The sequence below is a fragment of the Enhydra lutris genome, unplaced genomic scaffold (assembly GCF_002288905.1).
Source record: "Enhydra lutris kenyoni isolate GAN:26980312 unplaced genomic scaffold, ASM228890v2 scaffoldscaffold19, whole genome shotgun sequence".
Classification (NCBI taxonomy): Eukaryota; Metazoa; Chordata; class Mammalia; order Carnivora; family Mustelidae; genus Enhydra; species Enhydra lutris.
This window is the reverse complement of record NW_019154103.1, coordinates 34,197,893-34,222,590: the sequence shown is the minus strand read 5'-3', so window position 1 is coordinate 34,222,590 and position 24,698 is coordinate 34,197,893. Positions and strand designations below refer to the sequence as shown.

General features: G+C 42.3%; 1 protein-coding gene across 2 annotated transcripts in view; it reads left to right on the top strand.

Moving 5' to 3' along the window:
* The window catches only part of LOC111148421 (erythrocyte membrane protein band 4.1 like 4A), a 251,739-nt gene that overhangs the window by 199,492 nt on the left and 27,549 nt on the right, over window positions 1-24,698 (top strand). For both annotated transcript variants that reach the window (XM_022504948.1, XM_022504949.1), the window contains 5 exons: window positions 3,056-3,146; window positions 5,659-5,742; window positions 6,735-6,845; window positions 15,414-15,461; window positions 16,462-16,539. In XM_022504948.1, coding sequence (XP_022360656.1) covers window positions 3,056-3,146; window positions 5,659-5,742; window positions 6,735-6,845; window positions 15,414-15,461; window positions 16,462-16,539 — 412 coding nt within the window. The remainder of the gene's footprint in view (window positions 1-3,055; window positions 3,147-5,658; window positions 5,743-6,734; window positions 6,846-15,413; window positions 15,462-16,461; window positions 16,540-24,698) is intronic.

The window sequence follows — 24,698 nt, the reverse complement described above, 5'->3', positions numbered from 1 at the left end:
CCCCAGGCTTGTCCAGCTCACGTAGTTATAGAGAAGAGGAATACATTTCAATAGATTTCTGGCTAGTAGTCCGCTGTTTTGAATATAAAAGAACCATGAATTAGATTTTATTACTGCCAATACTTTATTTGTTTATGCGGTGCGTATGAAAATTCTATGACTGTTAGGTTAGTAAAATAGTCCTGACAGTCAAATAATTTACTTTGAAGAAACCTGGCTAAACTGTCGCTGAGTGTTTGAGAGACAGCGTGTATGTGGGGGTTTTTTAAAAACTGAAATTCTTTTGAAAAAACACTCATCTTATGTTTCATCTCAAAAATTATTCGGATGTTGTGAATAACCAGGCATGGGTTTATTTAGAAAATATATACACATTCATAGTTTGAAACTTTTCTGTTTGAAAATATTCCTGGATTTGTCTACCTGTTTATTAATTTGTCAGAAGATTCAGACAGAAGGAAATGAGGCAAAAGGGTTAAACACTCTCACTCTCTCTGAGGTGATCGGTAGTAAGAGAGGACTAATAATCAGTCTAAAGAGATGAGAAGAGAAGCAAACCTGGGCTTACTCTTAGGCTAGTCGCCCAGGGCTTCTGTTCTGGTGATGTTCACCTTTGCTCAGTGTTGCTTCCGTTGGCGTTATGGGCGCTGGGCGTTGGGCTCTCTGCTATGTTCCTTCCTCTCCTAGCGGTGGTGGTGGGGAACGGCCCTAGTTTAGTATAGGTCCCTTCATTTACAGTATAAATTAGTAGTACCTGCTGAAAACAATACCACATTTTTAAAAAAGTTCATTAGGAACAATAAAAATATTAAGGTCGGGGCATACCTACTGTCTAGAGCACGGATGAATTAACCCCTCCTGCCAGGGCCCAGGGCTGTCCCACATGGAGCTAGCTACACTGTGGAGAAGCAGCTCTAGCTCGTATCTGAGCCTGCAACTTTGGGAATCTGCCCTTGGGATTGTTACTAATGGTTATGGCAGAATAGACAATGACCGGCCACTGCCAATGGGCTAGTTCATGGCAACTGGTTTTGTCCCATTCATTGTAGCTGGTGACATTTTCTGTAGACTCCAAACAGCTTTCCTAAAGCTTGGATTCTGAATATTGCTCCAACATGAACTTACCTTTAGGGCACTTACCTTTCCATTTCAGGATTCCAAAATAGGAATAAAATTCAGATACTGAATCCAAGTCGAATTTCTTACTATGATAGTTTTGGAAGCTCTTTGTTGCAATCACCATTCTCTCTGTCCAAAGAGTATTCATTAATGTTATTTTTCCTGATGAGTTGTCAAACATGCCTCCAAATGTTCTGAAGAGTATGTCTCTTCCGATGGACCCTTAATTTACACTGACTTTTTTTTTTCTAAAGATTTTATTTATTTGAGAGAGAGCGAGAGCTCATGTGTCTGCACATGCGCATGAATGGGAGGAGGGGCAGAAGGAGAAGCAGATTCCCATCTGAACAGGGAACCAGACATGGGTCTCAATCCCAGGACCCTGGGATCATGACTGGAGCTGAAGGCAGATGCTTAACTGACTGAGCCATCCAGGCGCCCCTGTTTGTTTGTTTGTATATGTATTTTTATTTTTTTAAAGATTTTATTTGAGAGAGAGAGGGTGTGAGAGAGAGAGAGAGCACGAGAAGGGGGAGGGAGACTCAGACTCCCCGCCAAGCAGGGAACCCCATGTGGGACTCGATTCTGGGACTCCAGGATTATGACCGGAGCCAAAGGCAGTTTCCCAATCAACTGAGCACCCAGGTGCCCTGGGCACCCCTATTTACACTGACCATTGAACTGTTTGAGAGTGGGGTGCACAGGGCACATGGAAGGCCATGTATCATGGTGGTTTAGAGCTTAAGTCTCTAGAGCTGGACTGCTGGGTTTCAAAGCTGGTCCCCTCATTCATGGTCTATGGGACCTTGGGAAAGGCCCATTTTTTCTTATTTTTAAAAATAGGGATAATATTAGAATCTACCTTATAGGGTTATTTTGAAAATTATGTAAGTAAATGAAGTGCTTGGGATAGCACCTGACACAAAGTAAGTGCTCAATAAATATTAGCTTTTAATAGTATTACAGACTCACCCCATGATTAAAAAACTGTAAGTGCTTAGTGGTGATCACACTTTGGATCAAAGGACTTGAACTCTGGACATATTTCTGCAAGATACCAGTCTGAAGATGCACCTGCATGTCACACAGAGTTAATTGAATGAGGGCTTTGGGCATCCCCTTGCTGGTCTGCCCTGTGCTTCTGAGAGTGAGGCACACACCACTGGAAAACGGTCACCATCAGTGCTCACATGTCACCCCTCCAGGCTTATCAGCCTGTGTCCTGAAAATGGGATCCAGACTTCCCAGGTGGGCCTGGCTACTTATCTTTATTTGGATCGTGATTTCCAACATTGTGTCTACTGGGGGCTCCCTCTGCTGGTATGTCTAGCATGGATGCAGATACGTGGAATAGTAACTTTTAAACAGTTTTAGGCTTTTAGAGATGTTTGTATAAAAAAAAAATTAACTTTTTTTTTTAACATGTGAGTAATAGAAATAACATCTGTATTACTCTTTTTTTTGCCGTTTGCATTATAAGTTGGAGTATTTTTGCTTTGATTTAGAATGGGGGCTATCATAGCATGCCAAAAACCGTAATTTCTTCACGATAGTTAATCAGGGACTGATTGTTAGGTCTTACATACCAATATATACCACTAAATATTTTAGAATCCTATTTCAGCAGTCTAAGGAATATCCACGATATGGGGACTTTAACTCTTAAAATTTCAAAAGGGCCCATTTTCAAGTGGTGTCATATCCAAGACCCTCTTAGATGCTGTTATGTTGAGGGCTTAGTACGTGTCAGGGAATAATGCCTTAGATTTATTGGGTGATTCATTATTTATTTAGAATTATAATTTATTAATAAAATGCGCCATGATGTCCCTAAAGTTGCATTTCTAAAATAATTTTTTGGCTTCTGTGTGGTTTTTGTTTGTTTGTTTTTCACCACTCTTTTCTTCCATCTTTCCTTACTGCTCTTTGCTACCAGGCTCAAACAGCATAAATCGGGTAACAGCAAACATGGACAATGGAGAAAATGAAGGAACGACTAAAATTATTGCACCTTCACCAATAAAAAGGTCAGTCGGTTAAGTGAAAGAACACACAATGGTATGTTGTCACAAAAAAAAAAGTTTTTTTCCTGTTGGCGAGGTGAAGAATCTTTTTACTTTGATAGTTCATACTTTTGGTTGAACTAGTGTGTGAGCCAAAGAGTCATTTAAAATGCCAGTGGAGTATAAACAGCAGGACCTGCCTCTCTCATCTGAAGGAAATGCTCCTGCTGCCACAGCATGGTGATCTCACAGACAGTCTGTGGTCCCATTCTTGGCAGCAGAGGGACAATTCCACGTGATTTTTAAAATGGCATGCTAAAAAAAATAAATAAATAAAAATAAAATGGCATGCTATAATGGACTTACTCAGAGGGACCTGTGAAATAAAGTCGATGATATTCATGTTTAATGTACTGTGTTCATTATCGTGGTGCACTGAACTGTGGCCCTGGGAAGAGGGCTTACAGCATTTAGAGGCGCAGGGCTCCAGAAGTCAGTGATTGCATATGTATGAAGAGGTGTCATGGTCTTCTGCATCAATTTTCCCAGCAGCATTCCCCAGCGGAAAGACCTTCTCTCAATATATTACATGGCTTGTTTCCATGAAAGATCAGCGTTGTTCTCTGTGAAGATACTGTTTCAGCGTCAGTTTTTCCTATCTCCAATTATGTCCGCAGAACAGCATTTGAGAAGTACAATGAGCAGCTTTCATCAGCTCACTTTGTCTATAGCACTAGCTTCTGAGTCCAAGCAGTCAGAAATACGTGACCCTGACAGACTTCTTTGATCATCTGCTCCATCTTGTTAGTAAATAATGGTGTCTTCATTCAGTTGGTTTGGGGCTACAGTGGGGGAGTACAGTTTGCAATTTCCTAGCAAAAGAATTCTAAGATAGGAGGATTCTCAGAGTTGTGGTGTTTTCCCCGGGGTTTTGCCTACGTTGTCTTTTGTTTAGTTTTGGGATGCTCCCTTCATGGATTCTTTCTGGAATGACAGGGTCTTTGCCTTTTTTGCATGCACTTTAGTTGGCCTAGCTGGCCTCGGTCAGCTTCACAACTGTGTATAGAGTGTCAGCTTAATCTGTATGTACAGGGTATGCTTATGCTACATCCAACATAAGAATAGTAATCTGCCATGAAATTCAGATCCCAAGCCTTTTTAGAATGTACAGAAGGAGTTCAGTCCCCTTTACAACTGTTTTCTTGCCAATAGGACTGATACCTGAAGTGCTGCCCGCTTTTCCCACTCAAGTTCCAGATGAGAAATGGCTTAGGGAGTGAATGCAATTAATTAAAATGAATAAAATAAAATAAATAAAATGAAATTAGGATTTCATTTTTCTCTAACTTTCTCTTGCTATCCCATTTCCCCTTTCATCTCCCTTCTGAATTTCTCAATCTCCCTTTTTCTTTCTCATTTATTAAACACACACACTTTCTACTATTAAGTATGTATTGTATTTATTACTTCTCACCTCAAAAGTAAGATTTTTGGGCACTTGATCTTCCAAAGATTATTTAATCAAAAGAATGTATTGGTCAAAAATTAAAACCTACCTACTATATGTTAATATGATGAGTTAAGTGCCTTTGTCAAATACATAATTTTTTAGCTTTATATTAATTCCTGTATGGGTGTAGTCTCCTAGGATACAAGTTTATTTTCCTTTTTTGAAATGACCTTGTCATTTTTTTCCCTCTCTCTTCTTTGTTGACTGTTATAAAGAACCCTGCTATGACCATGTTCGAGGACAACTTATATAGGGGATTCCTCAAAAATCCAGGGTTAAATGTGAGTTAGAAATTAAGTAGCTCTATCTTTTCCTGGGGCTGAGACTCTGGGGATGTGAGAGGTAATACATCTCCCCTCCCTCATTGGAGGCCTGGGGCTTCTGATGAGTCCTTTCCTCTGTATCTCCCCACATGTGTCTAAAACAATTTGTTGAGATTGAATAACAGCTCAGTTATATTTACATTCTTCAGGCAGAAAGATGATACTAGGTCAGGAAATAGCATTTGGAAGTCCTTCTGATTTGGAAGGATGATGCCAAGATAGGGCGGAAGCTGGGGGCCGGGAAAGGTCGGTTTGGGTAGCCTGAACTTGTCCACGGCTGACCCACCTGCGCAGATTTAGACTGAAGTCCAGAGCTGAAAAGAAGGAGCTGGCCTCAGGAGCCCTCATACTCCAGCTTTCCTTCCTCGTCAGCTTTCTTTTCTTGCCTCTGCCCTTGCCCTTGCTTCCTGCAGATAGACTTGTCTTCCAAGTTTCCTAACAGTGGATGACCTGGCTTTTGTTGACTTAAAGCAGTAATACTAGGAAAAAAAGGTGGAGGGGAGCCCAAAAATACTTGCTGGAGAAGTGAATTTTTTTAGGCAGTCACCTCCTACCCTTTTTAGAATGAGTCACGGGTGTAAAAACACATTTTAAAACATTTGTTAAACAGTTTCACTGAAGAAGGAAATATGTGAGTGAACTTCCTTTTATTCTCCAGTTAATATATATTCCATGTGGTTTTTTTTGCTTTTTAAAATTAAAGCTTTAAGAAAGCAAAGAATGAAAACAGCCCTGATACCCAAAGAAGCAAATCTCACACACCATGGGAAGACAACGGCCCCCAGAGGTAAAGAGAATCATTGTTTTTCTAAAGGCGAATGGCAGAAATGGGATTAGCCATCAGGACACATTAAATAATGGAATCCAATTAAATAATGGAATCCAACTGCTTTGTGACTGGGTGTTGCTACCTGTGGACGAGGCAGTCAGATTCCTAAAACCAGCATGACCGAGAACTTTCGAAGTAGAAATCAACAGGATATATCCTAAGGTGAAACTTTCTCCTGGAAGACAGAAAGCGAAACTAGTGTGTATTAAGACACTACCTGGAATATTGTTATGATGGCTTAGAGTAAGACAGTATAGTTTTGAACTCTAAATGACATATTAATGATAATCCCCTCTACTGTATAGTTCTTAAAAAACTATACTTGAAAAGTATATTTGAGGACTAGTGATCCTAGAAGAACTTTATTCACAAAAATATCCATATATTTAGTTTCTTTCTGTCCACAGCTACCAAACCAGCAAGAGACCTGCATTATACCTTACCGACTTTAGAGTCCTGGGGATCCCAGCTACGACGACCCAGGGGTTCAAATCCTAACTGGCCACTTCTTAGCTCCTTTACTTGGGCCACTCAAACATTCCATTATTTCCACTTTCTTTTCTGTTACATGGGCCTAATAATTGTAACTCAGTGCTTGTGGCTGATATGAAGATTTGCTGGGATAAGGAATATAAAGCTTTTAGCTCAGTCAGTGTGTGGCATATGGTAAGTTTGTTGTACATGCAAATTGTTATTATTACCATCACTTCGGTGTTCATTTCTTACCATCGAAGGCCCACAAATCCATTCCTGAAAGATAACGACTCTTAGGATCTGATTTGCCAGATCTTACCTCCGTTTTCTTTCAATAAATCTTGTCAGCAAAGAGAACTATGTGCCCGTGATCCAGTATATCCCTGAGGGGGCAAATACTTGGGTAGTCTGGGACTGGGCTGTCTGCTCCTCCAGGCCCTTTGTGGGCACTGTTGACCCTTCCTCTTCCCTTGCAGTGGACTCTACCACTCTCCCAATGACCGCATGAAATCCCCGAAGTTCCCCTACACGCGCCGCCGAAACCCCTCCTGTGGGAGTGATGACTCTGTCCAGCCAACGAGGAGGAGGTGAGCTCAACGTAGCCCCTTGGTTTTTAATTTGTAACAGAACCTCTGGGTCCCAGTCACAGTTCTGTCACAAGTTATTCTTATAATATCATGACTGTCCTCCCAAGGTAACAGAAAGCTTACTTTTTTTTTTTTTTTTTTTTGAGATAAAATGAGTTAGGCATCCTGAAGCATTTCTCTTTAAACAGCCTAAATTTCAGAGAATAATTTCATAAACTACTGGTAGGAAACTTGCTCCCCGTATGGCATTTAAGACTGATATGTTAAAAAAAAAAAAAAAAAGCTTAGGTATCTATTTTAACAATATATATTATATAGTATATATAATATGTAATATATATAATATGTATTGCATTAGTGATATATTTTTATATATCAAAGATATTAAATGTTCTGATCTGAGAAGATAAAATGATAGGTAAATTTTAGCTCAGGCTTAGCACTCTGTTCTCCAGACTGTTGTTGCATAAACTTGAGTAAAACCCCTTTCAAAACACAGGAAAAATGGATCCTGTTACATTTTACCCAGCAGGTCAGGTTGTTTTTGTGATTATATTTGAATGTACTTAATTAAAAAAAAAAAAAGTCCATATCTGGAAGTTTTGGACTTTCTAAAAAGCTGGCTAGGCAATGTGACAGGTGCAAGAGAAGAAGACCTAGAAATGACTAACCAGTGAAATTCATTTCATTCCTACTTTGCAGAGACTGTTTTACTTTGAGTACCTACATACTGGTATTTTGTAAGTGACTTTTCTAATTATGACAGGTTCATGTCATGTTCTCAGATAACCATCAATATCACCATGGATCAGGGAAACAGAAGCCTTTCTTTCTTCTCTGCCCTTATTGATAGTTACTTGCTGGTTCATCCCTGGCTCATTTCCTTTGGCTTCTTCCAGTTTCCCTGAGTCATGTTCCCCAGCTTTCTCAAACGAGGTCCAGCTTCACCAAAATCCTTTGATGGTTAAGGAGACAAAGTTCAGCAACACCTTCCCCTCATAGGTCTGAAAGGGGGGAGCTAAATCATGAGCACCGGTGATTAGACAGAACAAAGGGATAATAGTTGACATTGATTATGTTTCAAGTTCTGAGCAAAATTGCATGCTATATATTATCTGATCTTCATAATAACTTTGTGGAAAATGGCCTTTATCATTTAACCAGTAGGCATTTCCACCAGAGAGGGATTAAAGCGAGAAATTGCATGCAAGTTTGAGTAGCTTTGGAGGAATTAAAGGCAGGGAGGTGCACCCTGAGATCTGGATGCTGTACCGGTCCTGGGCTGGCAGGACGAAGGCTTTTTCCGCCTTGGAGCTAGACTTCATGAATCTGTGCTTGCTTCTGGCATTGCTATGGGCACTGCCGATGTAGCAAATACTCTTGCTACCCCTGCCGGAGGGACCACCTCTGTAGCTAATGCTGGGGGCTTGTATTGCTCAGGAGTGCCAGAGTGAATGCCGTAGCTATGTCAGAAGCAAACTTGCCTCCCCTTCTCCTACCTTCAGATCTCACCTGAGTGCCTCTCTAAGTGGAACCCAGTGGGCAAAGGAATCTGAGAAAATGTAGTTTCAGACTTCCGGTCTTGACAAAACAGGGGAGATTATTGATGGGTTGGGATGGGGCTGCGTACCAGTGGAAAGTGGAAAGCCCTTGGCCTCAATGACAAAAGGAGGCTGGGGGATGGAGGTAGCTGTCCTGTGTGATTTGAATCCAGATCTGTACATCTGTAAAAGGCAGGGATAATAAATCATCATTTAAATAGAGAGGGGAAAAGATTTCCTGCCCTCCCTATTAAGGATTGGTTCAACTTGGACAACACTTAAAACCCAGGCAATACCACAGAGAAATACTTTAAAATACATTTGTGTGTGTATGTATGTTGGGTGGGGGGCAAGGGTAGTGGGGATCACTACATATTTTAATAATTTGGTACTTCATGATTATTGTTAAATAGGTATGTTTCTATAGTTTCTCGTTCTTCATTACTAGCGTGCTTTGACAGCATTCCCTAAGTAATATAATTGTACATGTTGAGCAGATGGTCATTTTGATTTTAATATACACGGAAATGAATTTATCAAGTTTTGCCAAAATAGACCAAAATTTACATTAGTTTTTTCCCAAACTGGGTTTCCCAAACCCAGTAGTTTTTAGAAGGATGGTAAATATAAGATCACATTTGTATGGTGTAAAGATGAGTCTTAACTGTCCTGTGGAGAAACAGTGGAAGAGAGAAGTAGGGGAAAGAGAGACCTGGGGCTACCATGTGAGTCCTGGCAAAGGCTAATGGGAGCTTGGGCCAAGGTGGTGATGTGGAGATTTAAGGACGTGGATGGTTTTGAGACCTGTTCGGAGGTAAAATCAGTAGGGCTGGGAGGTTTGAAATAGTTTGGAGCATATACATTTTGAAATCTAGCCTTAATGGCTTCTATATTGAGACAAATTTTTGTGTGTGTTGGCTTCCTGTGAAATATAGATGAATAATTGTGGTGAGTGGACACAGGATCCTTTCATTGGCACAGTCCAGGGGAAAGCCTGTTTTGATTTACAGGAAAGAGAATCTTTTTGTCCGAGCAGCCATAGAGCCTTCTGTCTGGTTATGTGTATCACTTGAAAGGTCTTTTATTGGGCATGCGTGTTTTGAGGAGACCAGCCCTTGCTACATGCTGGCAAAGAAGAGCTAAATCTCATTCTTTGTTCCTTTCTACTGTAAATGCCCTCTGAATGTCCCTGTCCCTGTCAGTCTGGCTTTATCTTCACAGGTATTTCCCTCGCCCCCGGGGCACAAATCCCTGCATGGCTAGGGTAACTCTGACATTTAAAACAGATGTGTCAGCACCATGAAAGAATCTCAAGGACTTAAATTTGATAATAGGAAATTCTATTTTGTAATGGATGCCAGAATAACGTGTTTTGCAAAAGATACCGAATTTTATATTTTGCCAGTTGTTTGTCATTAGATGGGTACATCTTTCAAATTCTGGCTGAGTTTATAACACTGGTCCTTAACCTTTTTGGGTGACAGAACTCTGAAAATCTGATGAAAGGTTGGATCATTCCTTAGGGGGAGAAAAGTACATAATTAAATAAACATACACACTTTCATAAAATTTTCATGGTTCACGGAGACCCTTGAAGCCTGCTTGGTTAAACATTCCTGTTCTAGAAAAAGCAAGCCAGCCTACTCTCTGATAGTACAATTTATTTTCACCCCTATGTATCTCTATACTCAGAAATGTTTATTGAGTGCCTACTTTATGCAGGCACTGTGTTAAACAGCAATAGAGAAAGTTTCTGCCCTTTAGGAGTTTACAGTTTCTTGGGGAAGGAAATCTATGAATCATATAAATGCATGAGTACTTAGACATTTATATATAGAGAGAGTTATGTGGTGCCTAGGGGAACTAAAAAAAAATTACTGAAACCTAACATGCACACAGAAAAGTACACATGTCCTAAGAATAACTGCTTGATAACTTTTACCATTCAAGTACGTGTATTACTGGCACCATGATGGGAAGTTTTGCTGTGTTGCTGAGTCAAGGAGGTCAGGGAAAGGTTCTCAGACTGGATGCTTGAGCTGGAATTTGAGACAAGAAGAGGCAAAGAGAGCTAACATGTGCAGAGGCCTCAGGGTGGAAGGAGTGGGGAACATTCATGAGAAGGATAAATGAGTCCAGAGAGAAGCACCTTATAGGACACCTGAGCCTTGTTGAGGATTTGGGTTGTTAGACCCAGTAGTTTTTAGAAGGATGGTGAATCAAGATCACATTTGTATGGTGTAAAGATGAGCCTTACTGTCCTGTGGAGAAAAGGTGGAAAAGAGAAGTAGGGGAAAGAGAGACCTGGGGCTACCATGTGAGTCCTGGCAAAGGCTAATGGGAGCTTGGGCCAAGGTGGTGATGTGGAAATTCAAGGAAGTAGATGGTTTTGAGACCTGTTCGGAGGTAAAATCAGTAGGGCTGGGAGGTTTGATATGACGGGTGAAAGATGACTGATGTCATGGATAAAATCCAGGCTTGAAGTGTGATGCACTGAAGTAATAATCACTGGGAAATGACAAGCTTGAAAGGGACAACTGTGAGTGGTTTTTGGTCTGTTGCATTTGTGGTGTCTTTGCAAAGAAGTCGAAGTGAGGGAATCACATGGGTTGTTGGATAGAAGTCTGGAGCTAGATTGGCTATTGGCTAAAATATAAATTTCGTAAAGTTGTAAATTGAAATATGAAACAGAGGGGAGGCTGTCTAGGTAGATAGAATGCAAAGACCAAGACCTTGACAGAGCTGGGAGAAACTCCAGCATTTATTTGGCTTGGTTGAGGAGAATTACCTTCAGAGGAAATTACTTGTAGAGAAAAGAGACAGAGAAATTTTGGCCACAGGGGGGGAAAAAAATCTAGAGTGAAAATCTGCTTACTAAAGAGCTCCCTTTCTTCTTCATTCCCAGAATGCTAGAAGCCAGATAGGTATCTCCCAAGCAGGAGATCAGAGAATCTCACTATGAGAAAAACAGATACAATAGAAGAGACATACAGATACCAACTTTTAAAGGATCGTCCAGTGAAATAGTTGAGACTGCCCATATTTCTTTGCTCCACACTGCAGTGAAGCCATCAGTTAACATTCTCTGCACCATCCAGAGGGTTCCAGTCCTTCTAGTGCCAAATTCTTAAATACAAATACAAAGAGAGAGCCGTAATCACTTGGCATGTGAAGATAGCTTCTGTTTGGAAAGACAGAGACTGAAACACACAATAAGCAGTGTGTATGTGTGTGTGTACTCACAGGAAATAGAGACAATATAAGAAACATGTTATAAAGGTATAATTGTCTTTTAAAAAAAAAAAAGATTTATTTATTTATTTGAGAGACAGCACGACCTCAGGGGAGGGGCAGAAGGAGAGGGAGAGCAGACTCCCCACTGAGCAGGAAGCCCGTGAGGGGCTCCGTCCCAAGACCCTGGGATCATGACCTGAGCTCAAGGCAGACGCTTAACAGACTGAGCCACCCAGGCGCTCCAAATGTATAATTATCCTGAGGAAAAAAAATTGATATCAAAAGAGAAGAATAAGTAGGAATTCTTAGACTTAAAATTCCTGTAGCAGAATTTAAAATAATTAGTAGAAGATTTGAAAGATTAGGAAATCATCCCCAAGATAGAACAAAACTAAAACAGATATGTGGAACATAAGGGTAAACAATGATCAAACTTGGATATCAAACATTCGAGTAATGAAATTTCCAAGAAAAAATGCAGAAGAGGAAAGTATTAAAGAAGTAGTACAAGAAAATATCCCAGACTGAATGATCAAACGTTGTAGAGAGAAGCTAAGGAGGGTTTGATATAATAGACTGGAAAATTAGATCCAGACCAAGAGCCATTACCATCAAATTTCGAAACATTATAGGTTAAGGAAGAATTTTTAAAACTTTGAGGAAGGGAGGGATATGAGAGAAAAAAGTTCATACACAAACGTCGGCAAACCAGAATGGCGGCATTGGGCTCCTTAACAGCAACATCAGAGAAAGAAGATGAGCATTGCTTTCAAAATGCTGAGGGGAGATTCTTTTCAGTGTAGGATTCTAAGCCCAGATAAACTATAATTACATGAGTCAAAGATATTTTGAGAAATTCCAGGTCTCAAAAAAAAAAAAAAAAAAAGTACCTGCCACGCAGACTTTCTCTGTTAACAGCTAGAAGGTACATTCCTCCAAAACCAAGACTAGCAGTCATGAGAACTGGAAATATGGGATCCGTTTCCAAAGAGGCAGAAGGAATTCCCTGGATGATGGTGAAGGGAGTAGTCAAAGTGACATTTGTGCAGCAGTTCTAGGGAACAGACCATCCAGGGTTTCAGGGAAGGTGTCAGTGGAACTTGTAGATTACCTAAGTATTCTCCCACCTCAGGAGGACTTCTGCAGCTCTCAGAGTTTGGATGACGAAATTAGTGATAAAACAAGGTAAACTTGGGGCACCTGGGTGGCTCAGTGGGTTGAGCCTCTGCCTTCAGCTCAGGTCATGATTTTGGGATCCTGGGATCAAGCCCTGCATTAGACTCTCTCTGCTCAGTGGGGAGCCTACTTCCCCCTCTTTTCTGCCTGCCTCTCTGCCTACTTGTGATCTCTCTCTCTGTGTCAAATAAATAAATAAAATCTTAAAAACAAAACAAAACAAGGATGACTAAGCAACCTATAGGTGCATTAGAAAACTAGGCAATTGTTATCTTTAAGTGTAAAACCTGTATAAGAATGGAACTGTGTTCCTTAAACGCTGTAGAGATCATCTGTGAAAGTATATAATTGTGTTTATACTAAGTAAAAATTATAGAAAAATTTGGTGTAAAGACAGAGAGGCCTGTCAACATTATATTGTTTGATATAAGTATGTTTGAGAAATGAGGGAATGTGAGTCATGATGATGGCATTAAATAGCCATGTCTGCCCAATCCATGTGAAGGCACATATATGAAAGGGTGAAGAAACGGAGACAAGGGGCTTAGGCACCTCTCTCAAGAAGTTTGATGCTTTCAAAGAGAGAGGAGAGACTGGGAAAAAAATGAAGGGGGATATGGAATCCAGCAGACGTGTGTGTGTGTGTGTGTGTATATATATATATATATATATATATATATATATATATATATATATTAAGATTTTAACTGTATTTGAGAGTGAGAGAGCATGAGCAGTGGGGAGGGGCAGAGGGAGAGGGAGAAGGAGGCTCCCTGCTGAGCAGAGAGCCCCATGCAGGGCTCAATCCCAGGACCCCAAGTTCATGACCTGAGCTGAAGATAGACATTTAACTGATGGAGCTACCCAAGCGCCCCATGCCTGTGTGTGCTTAAATAGTAGAAACTTGGTAATGTGAAAAGCTGGTGAAAGAATTTTCTATATGGACAAGTTGAATATATCTGAGAGGTAGGAGGGTGGTTACTGAAAGTCATTGAGAAGGTAAGAGGTGATGGGACCCAGACAACACAGAAGGAGTGACTGACCTTAGTTGTAGGGACAGATCTGTAAATAACACAGAAGGAGATGTAGGCAAGTGTTATTTTTGGTAACAGGAAGATGAAAGTTGCCATCTGATGGCTACTTTTTCTTTGGAAGGAGAAAACAAAGTCAGCGGCTGATGCAGAGGGACCGGGGTATCAGAGGGTCGTGAGGTAAAAAGAGTCGGAAATTGCTTTGCAGAGTGAGAGTACTTAGATCAGAGAAAGGTGGTAGGATGTTGTGGAGTCACATGAAGTTTGTGAACATGGATTTTGTAGTATAACTAACGTGCCCTTTTGTGTAACTCCCCCTGGCACCGCTCAGCCAGCTGCCGAAGGCTGGCTCAGAGAACCTGAATAGTTTGACTTACCCATGCGTGGGATCTTGCCAGAAATACCGAACCAAAAACAGAGAATTGGAGGAAGTTTTGAGTACTGGTGTACAGGTTATCAAAATGGTGGAAATCTCAGTTGAGTCAGGGAGGAAATGAAGAAAGGCCGAGAGGAATGGATGGAAATTAGCAAGGTCAGTGAGCAAACAGTTCTGTTGAGGTCAAAGAAAGGCAGAAGGGGCGTAGTGGAAATAAGCAATAATAATTGCAGCTAATAGTTACTTCAGTGAGCCGGTCCTGCTCTGTGCATTTTAAATATATTAATTCATTTTATCCTCATATCATAACAATCCTTTGTGGGAGGTTCCATGAAAACAGGCACTTAGCTAAGAAGTAATTTGTTGAAATCACACACCTTTTTGGTGGGGAGAGGAGGGGACCCACCTTCAGGTTGTCTGGCTCTAGAGCCCTCATGTTTTTTGTTTTTGTTTTTAAAGATTTTATTTATTTATTTGACACAGAGAGAGAGTCCACAAGTAGTCAGAGCGGCAGGCAGAGAGAGAGAGGGGGAAGCAGGCTCCCCGCCAAGCAGAGAGCCTGATGCGAGGCTCGATACCAGGACCCTGAGATCAAGACCTGAGCCGAAGGCAGAGGCTTAACCCACTGAGCCACCCAGGCGCCCCAGAGCCTGCATGTTTAAACCAAGATGCTCCATCAAATCTGTTCAGGAGCATGAACAGGAAGGGGAAGAGATGGTGGCCAGAGACCAACATGTTTGGTGGTGGTTACAGATGATAAAGTCCCAAGTGTGGCCATAATGTGGTCTGCTGAGTAACTATGAAGAGGTTATGAGAGAAATGGTCAAGGGCCTTGAAGGCCAGGGTGTTGGGAAGAGCGTGCAAGTGAGAGCTGGCGTCAGTCCGATCATGGCAGAACTTAACTTGGCAGATCACAGATGTAGGAACTGCAGAACATCCCATCATTGGGTGAATCATACCTCACAGACATGCTGTGCACTGCGGCTGATAGACTGTTTGCAGCCTCCTTGAGCTTGTTGGCTTTTTGAGGCCAGTTGGTGGTATGTTCTACTTCTGAGACTTGGCATATTGTGTGATTTAAACGTTTGTCGAATGAACGAATACAAAACAGATATGCAGGAATTGAAGTGAACTCATTTTGCTGTGCTTTCCTTAGGCAATGGATAATTTTCTATTTTCTTTAATATCTTCATTTATTTGTTTTCTATAGGAAAGCCCATAACAGTGGTGAAGACTCAGATCTAAAACAAAGGAGGAGGTAAAAACATAAAAATGGAAGGAGGAAAAAAGAAAAAATGGAAGGAGGGTCGGGGAGAAGGAAGAAGGATCAGCCAGGGTGGGGGTTGTTGTTGTTAGTGACTGCTTTAAGGTCATTATGAAAGAATTAACTTGGAGATACCAGCTTTGGCTTCATTTGGTTCCCAGTCTTCCATACTGTAGGATCCTTAGCAATTTCTCTTTTTTTCCTGCTTCTATGTATCTTTGTATCTTCTTTGTATCTTGGTTATCGCTACAATAAAACCACCCCAAAACTTAGTGGCTCAAAGCCACCATATATATGTTGTGTGTTTCTGTTGATTGAACAGGCTAGTTTTGCTAGTCTCATATGAAGCTGCAGTCAGAGGGCAGCTGGGGCTGGAATATTCAAGAGGCCCCTCTCTCTCTCTTGTTTGATGTCTTGGCAAAATGGTGGGAAACCTGAGGCTTCTCTCTCTCTCTTTGTGGTCCCTCCACCTGGCTGTTCTCGGCTTCTTGGGATGGCAACCAGGAGGAAGCAGAAGCTGCCCGCTCCGTGAACAGATAGATAGTTTGGGACCTGGCAGAGTATAGCCCCTCCACATCATTCTGTTAAAGTCCGTCACAGCTCCAGTGCTAATTCGGGGGAGGGGAAATAAACTCTACCTCCGTTGATATGGGGCGGGGGTGCGACAGGACTTTGTGCTCACATTTAGTCCACTGCAGGGGTGTAGAGCTTTGCCATGGCAGATTTTGTTGGAAGTGCTTGATTTTGTGGTCTTTTTGGGGAGCGTGGTGACATTTGCCCTAATCTGCTTTCACATGTCTGTAGACTCATTCAGATGTCTGACTGAATCGAGGATCACTGACTGAGGGAGGGATAATAACTGCTACTGATGTTTGGATTAGTCATTTTATTGCAAAATTCTATCCGAAGAAACAAAGTGAACCTTTCTGAAATTTTTTATTTGTCATAAATGTGTGGGTTTTTTTTTCTTTTGTTCTTCTCATTTTGTCTTCAGGTCACGCTCACGCTGTAACACGAGCAGTGGTAGCGAATCAGAAAATTCTAATAGAGAACACCGGAAAAAGAGAAACAGGTAATATTTGATACTGTAGTTATCTGGAACTCCAAAATCAGGGGTTGCTGGTGGTGGTAGAAGCTGTGTATCCTATTTCTTTTTCCTTTCCTTTTTTTTTTTTTTTCTTTTCCCTTTCCCTCCCCTTTCCACCCCTTCCCTTCCCTCCCCTTCCTTCTTTCCTTCCTTCCTTCAAGATTTTATTTATTTACTTGACAGAGAGGGAGGAAGAGAGAGAGAGCCTGTGCGTGTGAGCTCACAAGCAGGGGGAGCGGCAGACAGAGGGAGAGGGAGAAGCAGGCTCCCCACTGAGCAGGGAGCCCGATGTAGGACTCAGTCCCAAGACCCCAAGATCATGACCTGAGCCAAAGGCAGACACTTAACCAACTGAGCCACCCAGGCACCCCTGTGCATCCTATTTCTTAAGTCTGATTTTCTCTTCTGTGTTTAAGAAGGAATCTGGCACTGTTTTTCTTATCTTTATAATAAGATGATTAAATAACTTGACAACGAGGGTCCCTTCTTGTTAATTAAAAAAAAAAAGATGATCTGTATTTAGGTACAATGTGTAGTGACTTTGTCTAAGGATGGTAAGAAATGTAACCATTCTAGAGGGATTTCTCCCTTTAGTATCTTTTAACGAGATGTTACTCACTTTGTCCAGCCAAAACCAAGAGACTTCATGTTTCCTAGATTTCATAGTCTCAGCCTCATTCGTGTACATGAACATATGTGAGAGAGCTCTGTGCTGGGAGTGAGACGGATTGGGTTGCTGGTTGTCCCAGTTTCCTTCCCTCCCTTCCTTTCTTTTCTTTTTCTTTCTTTCTTTCTTTCTTTCTTTCTTTCTTTCTTTCTTTCTTTCTTTCTTTCTTTCTTTCCTTTTCTTTTCTTTTGTTTTTGTTTTTTAAGATTTTATTTATTTATTTGACAGAGACAGACACAGTGAGAGAGGGAACACAAATCGGGGGAGTGGGAGAGGGAAAGCAGGCTTTCCACCAAGCAGGGAGCCTGAGGTGGGGCTCCTTCCCAGGACCCTGGGATCATGACCTGAGCTGAGGGCAGACGCTTAACGACTGAGCCACCCAGGAGCCCCTGGTCATCCCAGTTTCTAACTTAGTCATTCTTAACCGGGGGCAATTCTGTCTTGCCCCTCCACTCTCTGAGGATGTTTGGCCATGTTTTTGAGACTCTTGATTGTCACAGTTGTGTAGGTGTTGGGTGGGTATCCTGCAGTGCACAGGTCACCCAAGAAGTATCTGGTCCAAGAGATGTCAGTAGTGCCACTGCTGAGAAACCCGTTCCCACCTGATGTGGAGTGCTGGCCTGCTTGCTTTGTTTTCCTGGGTCGTCTTTTTCCCTTCTGTAAAGTGAGGCAGCCTGAGGAGATAATCTCCGAGGTCCTTCTCCCGTACTTGGAGCCCTGTGCTTGGCACACACTGAATTGGCCTGCCTGACGATAAAGCCTGTGTAACAATAGCCCAGACAGCATTGTGATTGTGGGTTGTTTTCTTAGGAAAGCTTTCTCTGTGGAGCCTTCCTTGGGGCTGGAGCCACACTAGACAGGGGTGAGATCTCAGTGTGTTAGGGCACCTTTCTCAAGGAAATGCTGGCAGTTTCTTCATTTGTAAAAACGCAGGTGTGGAGGGTAACTTTTCCCTCAGGCACCCTCTTCCTGCTGTAAAATTCAGCATCTGCATAAACCACACGAAACAAAGCAAAGAAGGAATAACAGATTTTCCTCCTGTTTGCACTTACTGATCAAGCCAGTATCTTAGCACGTCTGCTTCTGTTTTGTTTGTTGTATTCTAAGTCGTGCTCATATATGCTTCGAGTCTCAACTTCTCAGAAGGTGGCCTGTTTAACACCATTGTCTCTTGGGGTCAGAAGTGCTCATGGCGCCATTTGCTGCTCTTATGAAGCACTGTTTGGTTGCCAGCAAAGCCTTAAGCAGCCTGTTTCTGATCCAGTTTCTGATCCAGTTTGAATGTTCCTCATACGTGTTTTCTCCCTAACCAGTTTCTCCCTTTGCCCTCCCTAAATGATTTTGTAGATTGACTTTCTTTATAGTGTATTAGTGGTGTTTTTGAGAGTGGTGATGGTTCTGAATGTTGACATGCCAATGTACTTTGTAAGGCTATTAATGAGAAATCACTTTCAAAACACACTCTGACCCAAAGGCTTTCAAACTCATTTATTTTACCTGTAGAAATACTGCCCGAGGGTTACATACATTGCCTGTGTCTGTAGAAGATGAGGTCTAGGGTGTAGCAAAAACTGGGCAGAGGGAAGAATACGTCTTCCATTTCCATTCTCCATTCCTGAAAATTCTGGTGCAGAGGTGACAGTGCGCAGGGGGGGCAGACACATTATACCGTCTGTGGGCGCTGAGTCCTCATTATGTTCTGTTACCGCTCACCCCTTCATCCCATTATTATAGCTTTTTAGATTTTGCCGGAGCCCATTCATTTCACATCAGAGATCTGAATATTTAAATGGCACCTCTTCTGCCAGTCCCAATATGTCTTCTGTCTGTGATGAAGGGTTGTTTCCTCATGTCTGACTTCCAACTTGTTCAAAAAACTCCTTTTTGGGGGAGAGGATGCATTTTTTTCAGCCTCATCCTACCTTATCTCGGCCAGCAGTGTGACACAGCCAAGCTCTCAGCAGCAGCCTTTGTGCTGTTATTAAAGGAACCGGGTAACTTTAGAATGGGGCAGACTGAATCCTGGACATGCTGGTGTTCTCCTTCCTGCCGGCCAAGTCTCTCAATTCAGCCCCGGTACTTGATTACCTCTGAAACCAGAGCCCGCACCTGACCCTCCCTGCCTTCCTGTCTCCCTGTGGGAGCTGTAGCCGGGGGCATCAGGGAAGAGACTGTGCAGCGTTGGTTTTTGAACATTTCTTGAAGCCTCTGGTGTGTCCAGTAGAACTGTGGACAGACCCAGATTTACTCCTTTGGAGATTGTGTGTGATCTTTGTAGTCTTTGGGGTATTGTTCCCTTTGTCATTCCTTCTTGCTGGAACTTTTTTTTTTTTTTTTAAACAAGGATAGATTGTATTTGTTTGTTTTAATGAGAAAGAGCAAGCACGAGTGGGATGACGGGGCAGAAGGAGAAGCAGATTACCTGCTAAGCAGAGAGCCTGATATGGGACTCAATCCCAGGTCCCTGGGATCCTGACCTGAGTCAAAGTCAGATGCTTAACTGACTGAGCCACCCAGGTGCCTGTGGATTTTTTTTTTTTTTTTTAATATAAGGAAGACTTAACCTGTTAGGTTTGAGGCCACTTTGGGAATAGTGGGGTTTTTTGTTTTGTTTTGTTTTTTAAAGATTTTATTTATTTATTTGACAGACAGAGATCACAAGTGGGCAGAGAGGCAGGCAAAGAGAGAGGGAAGCAGGCTCTCTGCTGAGCAGAGATCCCAATGTGGGGTTCGATCCCAGGACCCTTAGATCATGACCTGAGCCGAAGGCAGAGGCGTAACCCACTGAGCCACCCAGGTGCCCCTTTTGTTTTGTTTTTCCACCATGTCAACCTGTTGGATCTTAAGCCGCTTCACTGTTCTGGTGGATAACAACTTAAAACTCTCTCATTTTGTGTGTGGAGAAACACAAGTGAATGCAACAGTGTTCACAAATCAGCTTTATCCAAAGCAGTTGCTGTGGCTTTTCATAACCATTAAAAGTAAATAATAATAATTCATACCAACTCTGGAAGGCTGGTATTAGGAACACGGATTGTTGTTTAAAACAATTTCGAGGGGCGCCTGGGTGGCTCAGTGGGTTAAAGCCTCTGCTTTCGGCTCAGGTCATGATCCCAGGGTCCTGGGATCGAGCCCCGCGTCGGGCTCTCTGCTCAGCGGGGAGCCTGCTTCCTCCTCTCTCTCTGCCTGACTCTCTGCCTACTTGTGATCTCTGTCTGTCAAATAAATAAAAAATCTTTAAAAAAAAATAAAACAATAAAAAAAAAATAAAACAATTTCGATTTCAGAAAAATATAACTGTAGGTAAGCACCTTCACTCTCACTTTTGGGTCCAGAGCTGTGGAGGCCAGGTGCGTGAGGGTCCTCCTGTCTGTTGTGTGTTCACACCTGTGTTCCATTCCACACGGTTCCCCACAGCACCCAAGGGCTTGGCTTCCTCCTTGATCTGGTGAGTTGTTGATGTCTTTCTTTATGCCATTCCATTTTAGTTGTTTTTCCTTTATTATTTTTATAATCTGGATGAGTGTCCTACAGTTTTCTAGGTTTCGAGGTTTGAATAGACAGATTTTTACCCCCCCTTTTTTTTCAATAATGAGCTGGAAGTTGGAGCACCATTTGTCGTTGTAATATCTAAGATGACAAACGCTTATTTTCCCCTTAGTGTCCCTGTATCTTCATCTCTGTCCTCTTGTCTCCCTTTTTATCTTTCTCTCACATTATTTTTCCTCACTCAGTTCCTTTCATTTTCTTTCCTTAGCTTCTCTCCAATCTGTCTTCCTTTCTCTCATCTTCTTTTTTTATTTTTTAAGATTTTATTTATTTGACAAACAGAGATCACGTAGGCAGCGAGGCAGGCAGAGAGAGAGAGGAGGAAGCAGGCTCCCTGCTGAGCAGAGAGCCCGATGTGGGGCTCGATCCCAGGACCCTGAGATCATGACCTGAGCAGAAGGCAGGGGCTTAACTCACTGAGCTACCCAGGTGCCCTCTCCTATCTTCTTTGAGTTCTGCTTCCCCTTAGGAGCCAGGGAAGCATCAGGAAAAACCCCCCAAAGATGTGGGTCAGGGCCTCGGTTCTGTCATGCCCTGGTGTTTGACCTTAGGCAACTCTTGAAACCACTTTAAATCTGAATTTGCTCATCTTTAAGGTGAGGGATATACTGATCTCTGTTGTCGAATGGGTCACATGAACATCACTTAAAACCGAGAAAGTGAGATGCTTGGCAGTGGGATCACATGGTCTGATATTTGGCCTTGAAGTCAGGCTCTTCTTGGCCTGTCCCCCCTCTCCTCCGCCCCTTCTCCAGCTCCTCCCACTTTTCTTTAGTCCTGTCTTCCTTGCTCCCATGTTCCTTACCTTTACACACGTGGTTCTTTTCAGACAAGGCCTTCTTAGTCTCTGATTCATCAGTAGGTTCATGAAATTGAATGGCTTCATGAAATTGTGTGTAAAAGTCTCTGTGTTTCTGGTGCACCTGGGTGGCTCAGTGGGTTAAAGCCTCTGCCTTCCGCTCAGGTCATGATCCCAGGGTCCTAGGATCAAGCCCCACATCGGTCTCTCTGCTCAGTGGGGAGCCTGCTTCCTCCTCTCTCTTTCTGCCTGCCTCTCTGCCTACTTGTGATCTCTGTCTGTCAAATAAATAAATAAAATCTTAAAAGAAAAAAAAAATCTCTGTGTTTCCAAGTATACAGTTTTCTGGTGATAGGGTCTGTAGCCTTCATCAGATTCTTAAGGGGGTGTCTTTGTGACCCCCAAACATTTATCAAGGGGTCCTTATGATTGAAACAGTGAAGGATAGATGGATAATGGGAAATGAAATTGATATTTCAATTCACTGGTGGGATTAACAACTAAAATGCTTCAGTTTTCTTTAGAAATGACTACTTTTGCTCTACTGATTTGTGAAACAGTCGGTTCGACTAAATTCATCAAATTGGGGGGTGCCTGGGTGGCTCAGTGGGTTAAAGCCTCTGCCTTCGGCTCAGGTCATGATCTCAGGGTCCTGGGATCGAGCCCTGCATTGGGCTCTCTGCTCAGCGGGGAGCCTGCTTCTTCCTCTCTCTCTCTCCCTGCCTCCCTCTCTGCCTACTTGTGATCTCTGTCTGTTAAATAAATAAAAAAATTAAAAAAAAAATTAATTCATCAAATTGGGAACCCAGCAAGTACAAGGCAGTATGAAGCTAATGATCTATGTGAATATTCGATTATACCCACTTTCACTAGTTAGAATTTTGAGTCTTGCACCTGAGATCAGAAGGTTCAGCCAGCTGGTCCCCAAAGGTCTGAGCCTCTGGGCCTTGCTCTGGACTTGCCCGGGGTGTATGTTGAAGGAGAACCAAGGGAGTAGACTTATCAGAGTAAAACCTTTCACAAGCCGAGATTTCCCTTAAAATACCTTGAGCTTAATAAGATATCCTTTACAGCCGAAGAAACCAGTCTGCAAAATATCTTTTGTGCTGTTGATGAAAATAGGCAGTCAGTTCTTCGAGCGTTCACTGGGGAGACTCTGTGGATTACTTAGTCATTAGCTTTGATGTGTTGCTAGGCTTTTTGGATTTTGAGGTGGGAGATTTGGAGGGGGCCGGGGGGCAGTGATAGAGAAGTTGTCTGGTGTCTTTTGCATAAGCATAAATGTGGAAGTAACTCTGTAGCCTGGAGAGGATTAAAAGAGCAAGAGAAGTGAGTGGCTTCAGGTGAGAGCAGGACTAGGGGACATTGGCAGCAGAGGACCATTTGGGTTTGTCCTTCCTTTTATCTTGGGGCATGTGCGTGATCAACATGTGAATAATGTGTGTGAGGCTATGTGTGTGTGTGTGTGTGTGTGTGTGTGTGTGTGTGTGCGCACGCGCTAGCACGGTAGAGCACAGGGCAAAGAAGAGGGGAGCCTGCGTTATGAGTGTGACCCTACTTGGAAGAGCACAGTGGTGAGTTCCTGGTTACTTTACCCTCTGCATCTTAGTCCCATCACCCCCCACCCCCACCCCAAAACACACACACGGAATAATACCAGCCCTGCCTACCTCACAAGAGGTTTATAAGGGTCGAGGAGGCAATGAAGGTGCTTTGAAAAGTAGAATGTGCCTTGCATAATAAGCAGAGACTAATAGATGAACGAGAATGTTCAGCATGGCTCAGTTTCATCTGAAGTCCCCAATACATCTGTAAAATGGGGCCCAACTCCCTCTAATGAAAAAGTCAGTGTTCCTAATGAATTCATTCCACCACAGGTGTAGTTAGAGTTTCTTCTTGCCTTTTAGGTATCTTGAGAATCTGTGTCTGAATAATGGGTTAAAATGGTTTTAAATAATAAATACATTCCACAAATTCTCTTATGTTATTGCTTAAAAAAAAGAAAGGAAGACAAAAGCTGTCTTCTGTGGCACTGCAACTTGTAGGGATAATACATCTGAGAAGGGCAAATCTAGAAGATGAAGCTTTTGGTAGGGTTTTCTGGTTGTTAGAGTCATTAAATAAACAACAACAACAACAACAAAACAACAAAAAACCCCAACTTATTATCCTTGTGCCTCAAGGAAAAGGATGAGCTTTGAATGGTAGCAAGCTTAAACCAGTGGGTAGTTTTTCCTCATTGCCTGAAAATAGGTCCCCTTGAAAGCATTCTCTGTTGCCCTGTCCCTTATTTGTCCCTTGTGTGCAGCAAGGTAAAAACTGGGGGTCTGGAGAGGGCAGTTCATCTGAAGCCAGTAAAAACAGTGTTCACCATGGTGCAGATTGCAAGGGTTACTGATTTCCACTTTAATAAGTACTATCAAGATTTAGGTATTTGATATGGATGATTTAGGGCTTCCAGAACATAATCAAAGTTGACAGAGATGACTCTAGTAGTACAAAGTTATAGCAACCGAGGAATGCTGTCAGATTACTGAGCCCTCGAGGGCGAAGTAGGGCGAAGTAGGTGGCAAAATTTCCAAAACAGAAAGAGTTTGAAAGGGAAATTGCACCAAAGGCAGCCCATTTTTGTAGGGAAAGCATAAGGAATAAATGGAAGAGACAGAAACACCTTTAAGGGCAAATGAGAATAATTTATCGATGGTGGGGGTAGGTTGGGAAAAGCAAATGAATTTTTTGCTTGCTGGTCTTCAGGGAGTGTGTCGACAGATGCCTGGAACCAACATAAATTTCCCCAGGGAAGAAAAATTACTGAGAAAATAGATGAAGATTGGTTTATAGCAGGTGATCCAGAAATGAATGAGTTGATGAGAAACGCAAGTCCACAATCACTTGGGACCCGCAGGCTTAATATTAGCGATGGAGTGGCCATATGAAGCAATTGTCTGGACGGTCATGCTATCGCTGAAGAAGAGAGGTTGGTTTCGACATCTCTCACTGGCTTGGAAATAAAACACAAAGAGAGAAAACGTAGAGTTTTAAAGCTAGAAAGGATCGTTGCAGTAATTCGGTAGGTGAAGAGACAGACTTGACCTAAGATAAGCAATTTGCCCGGAGCTGGGATGAGGC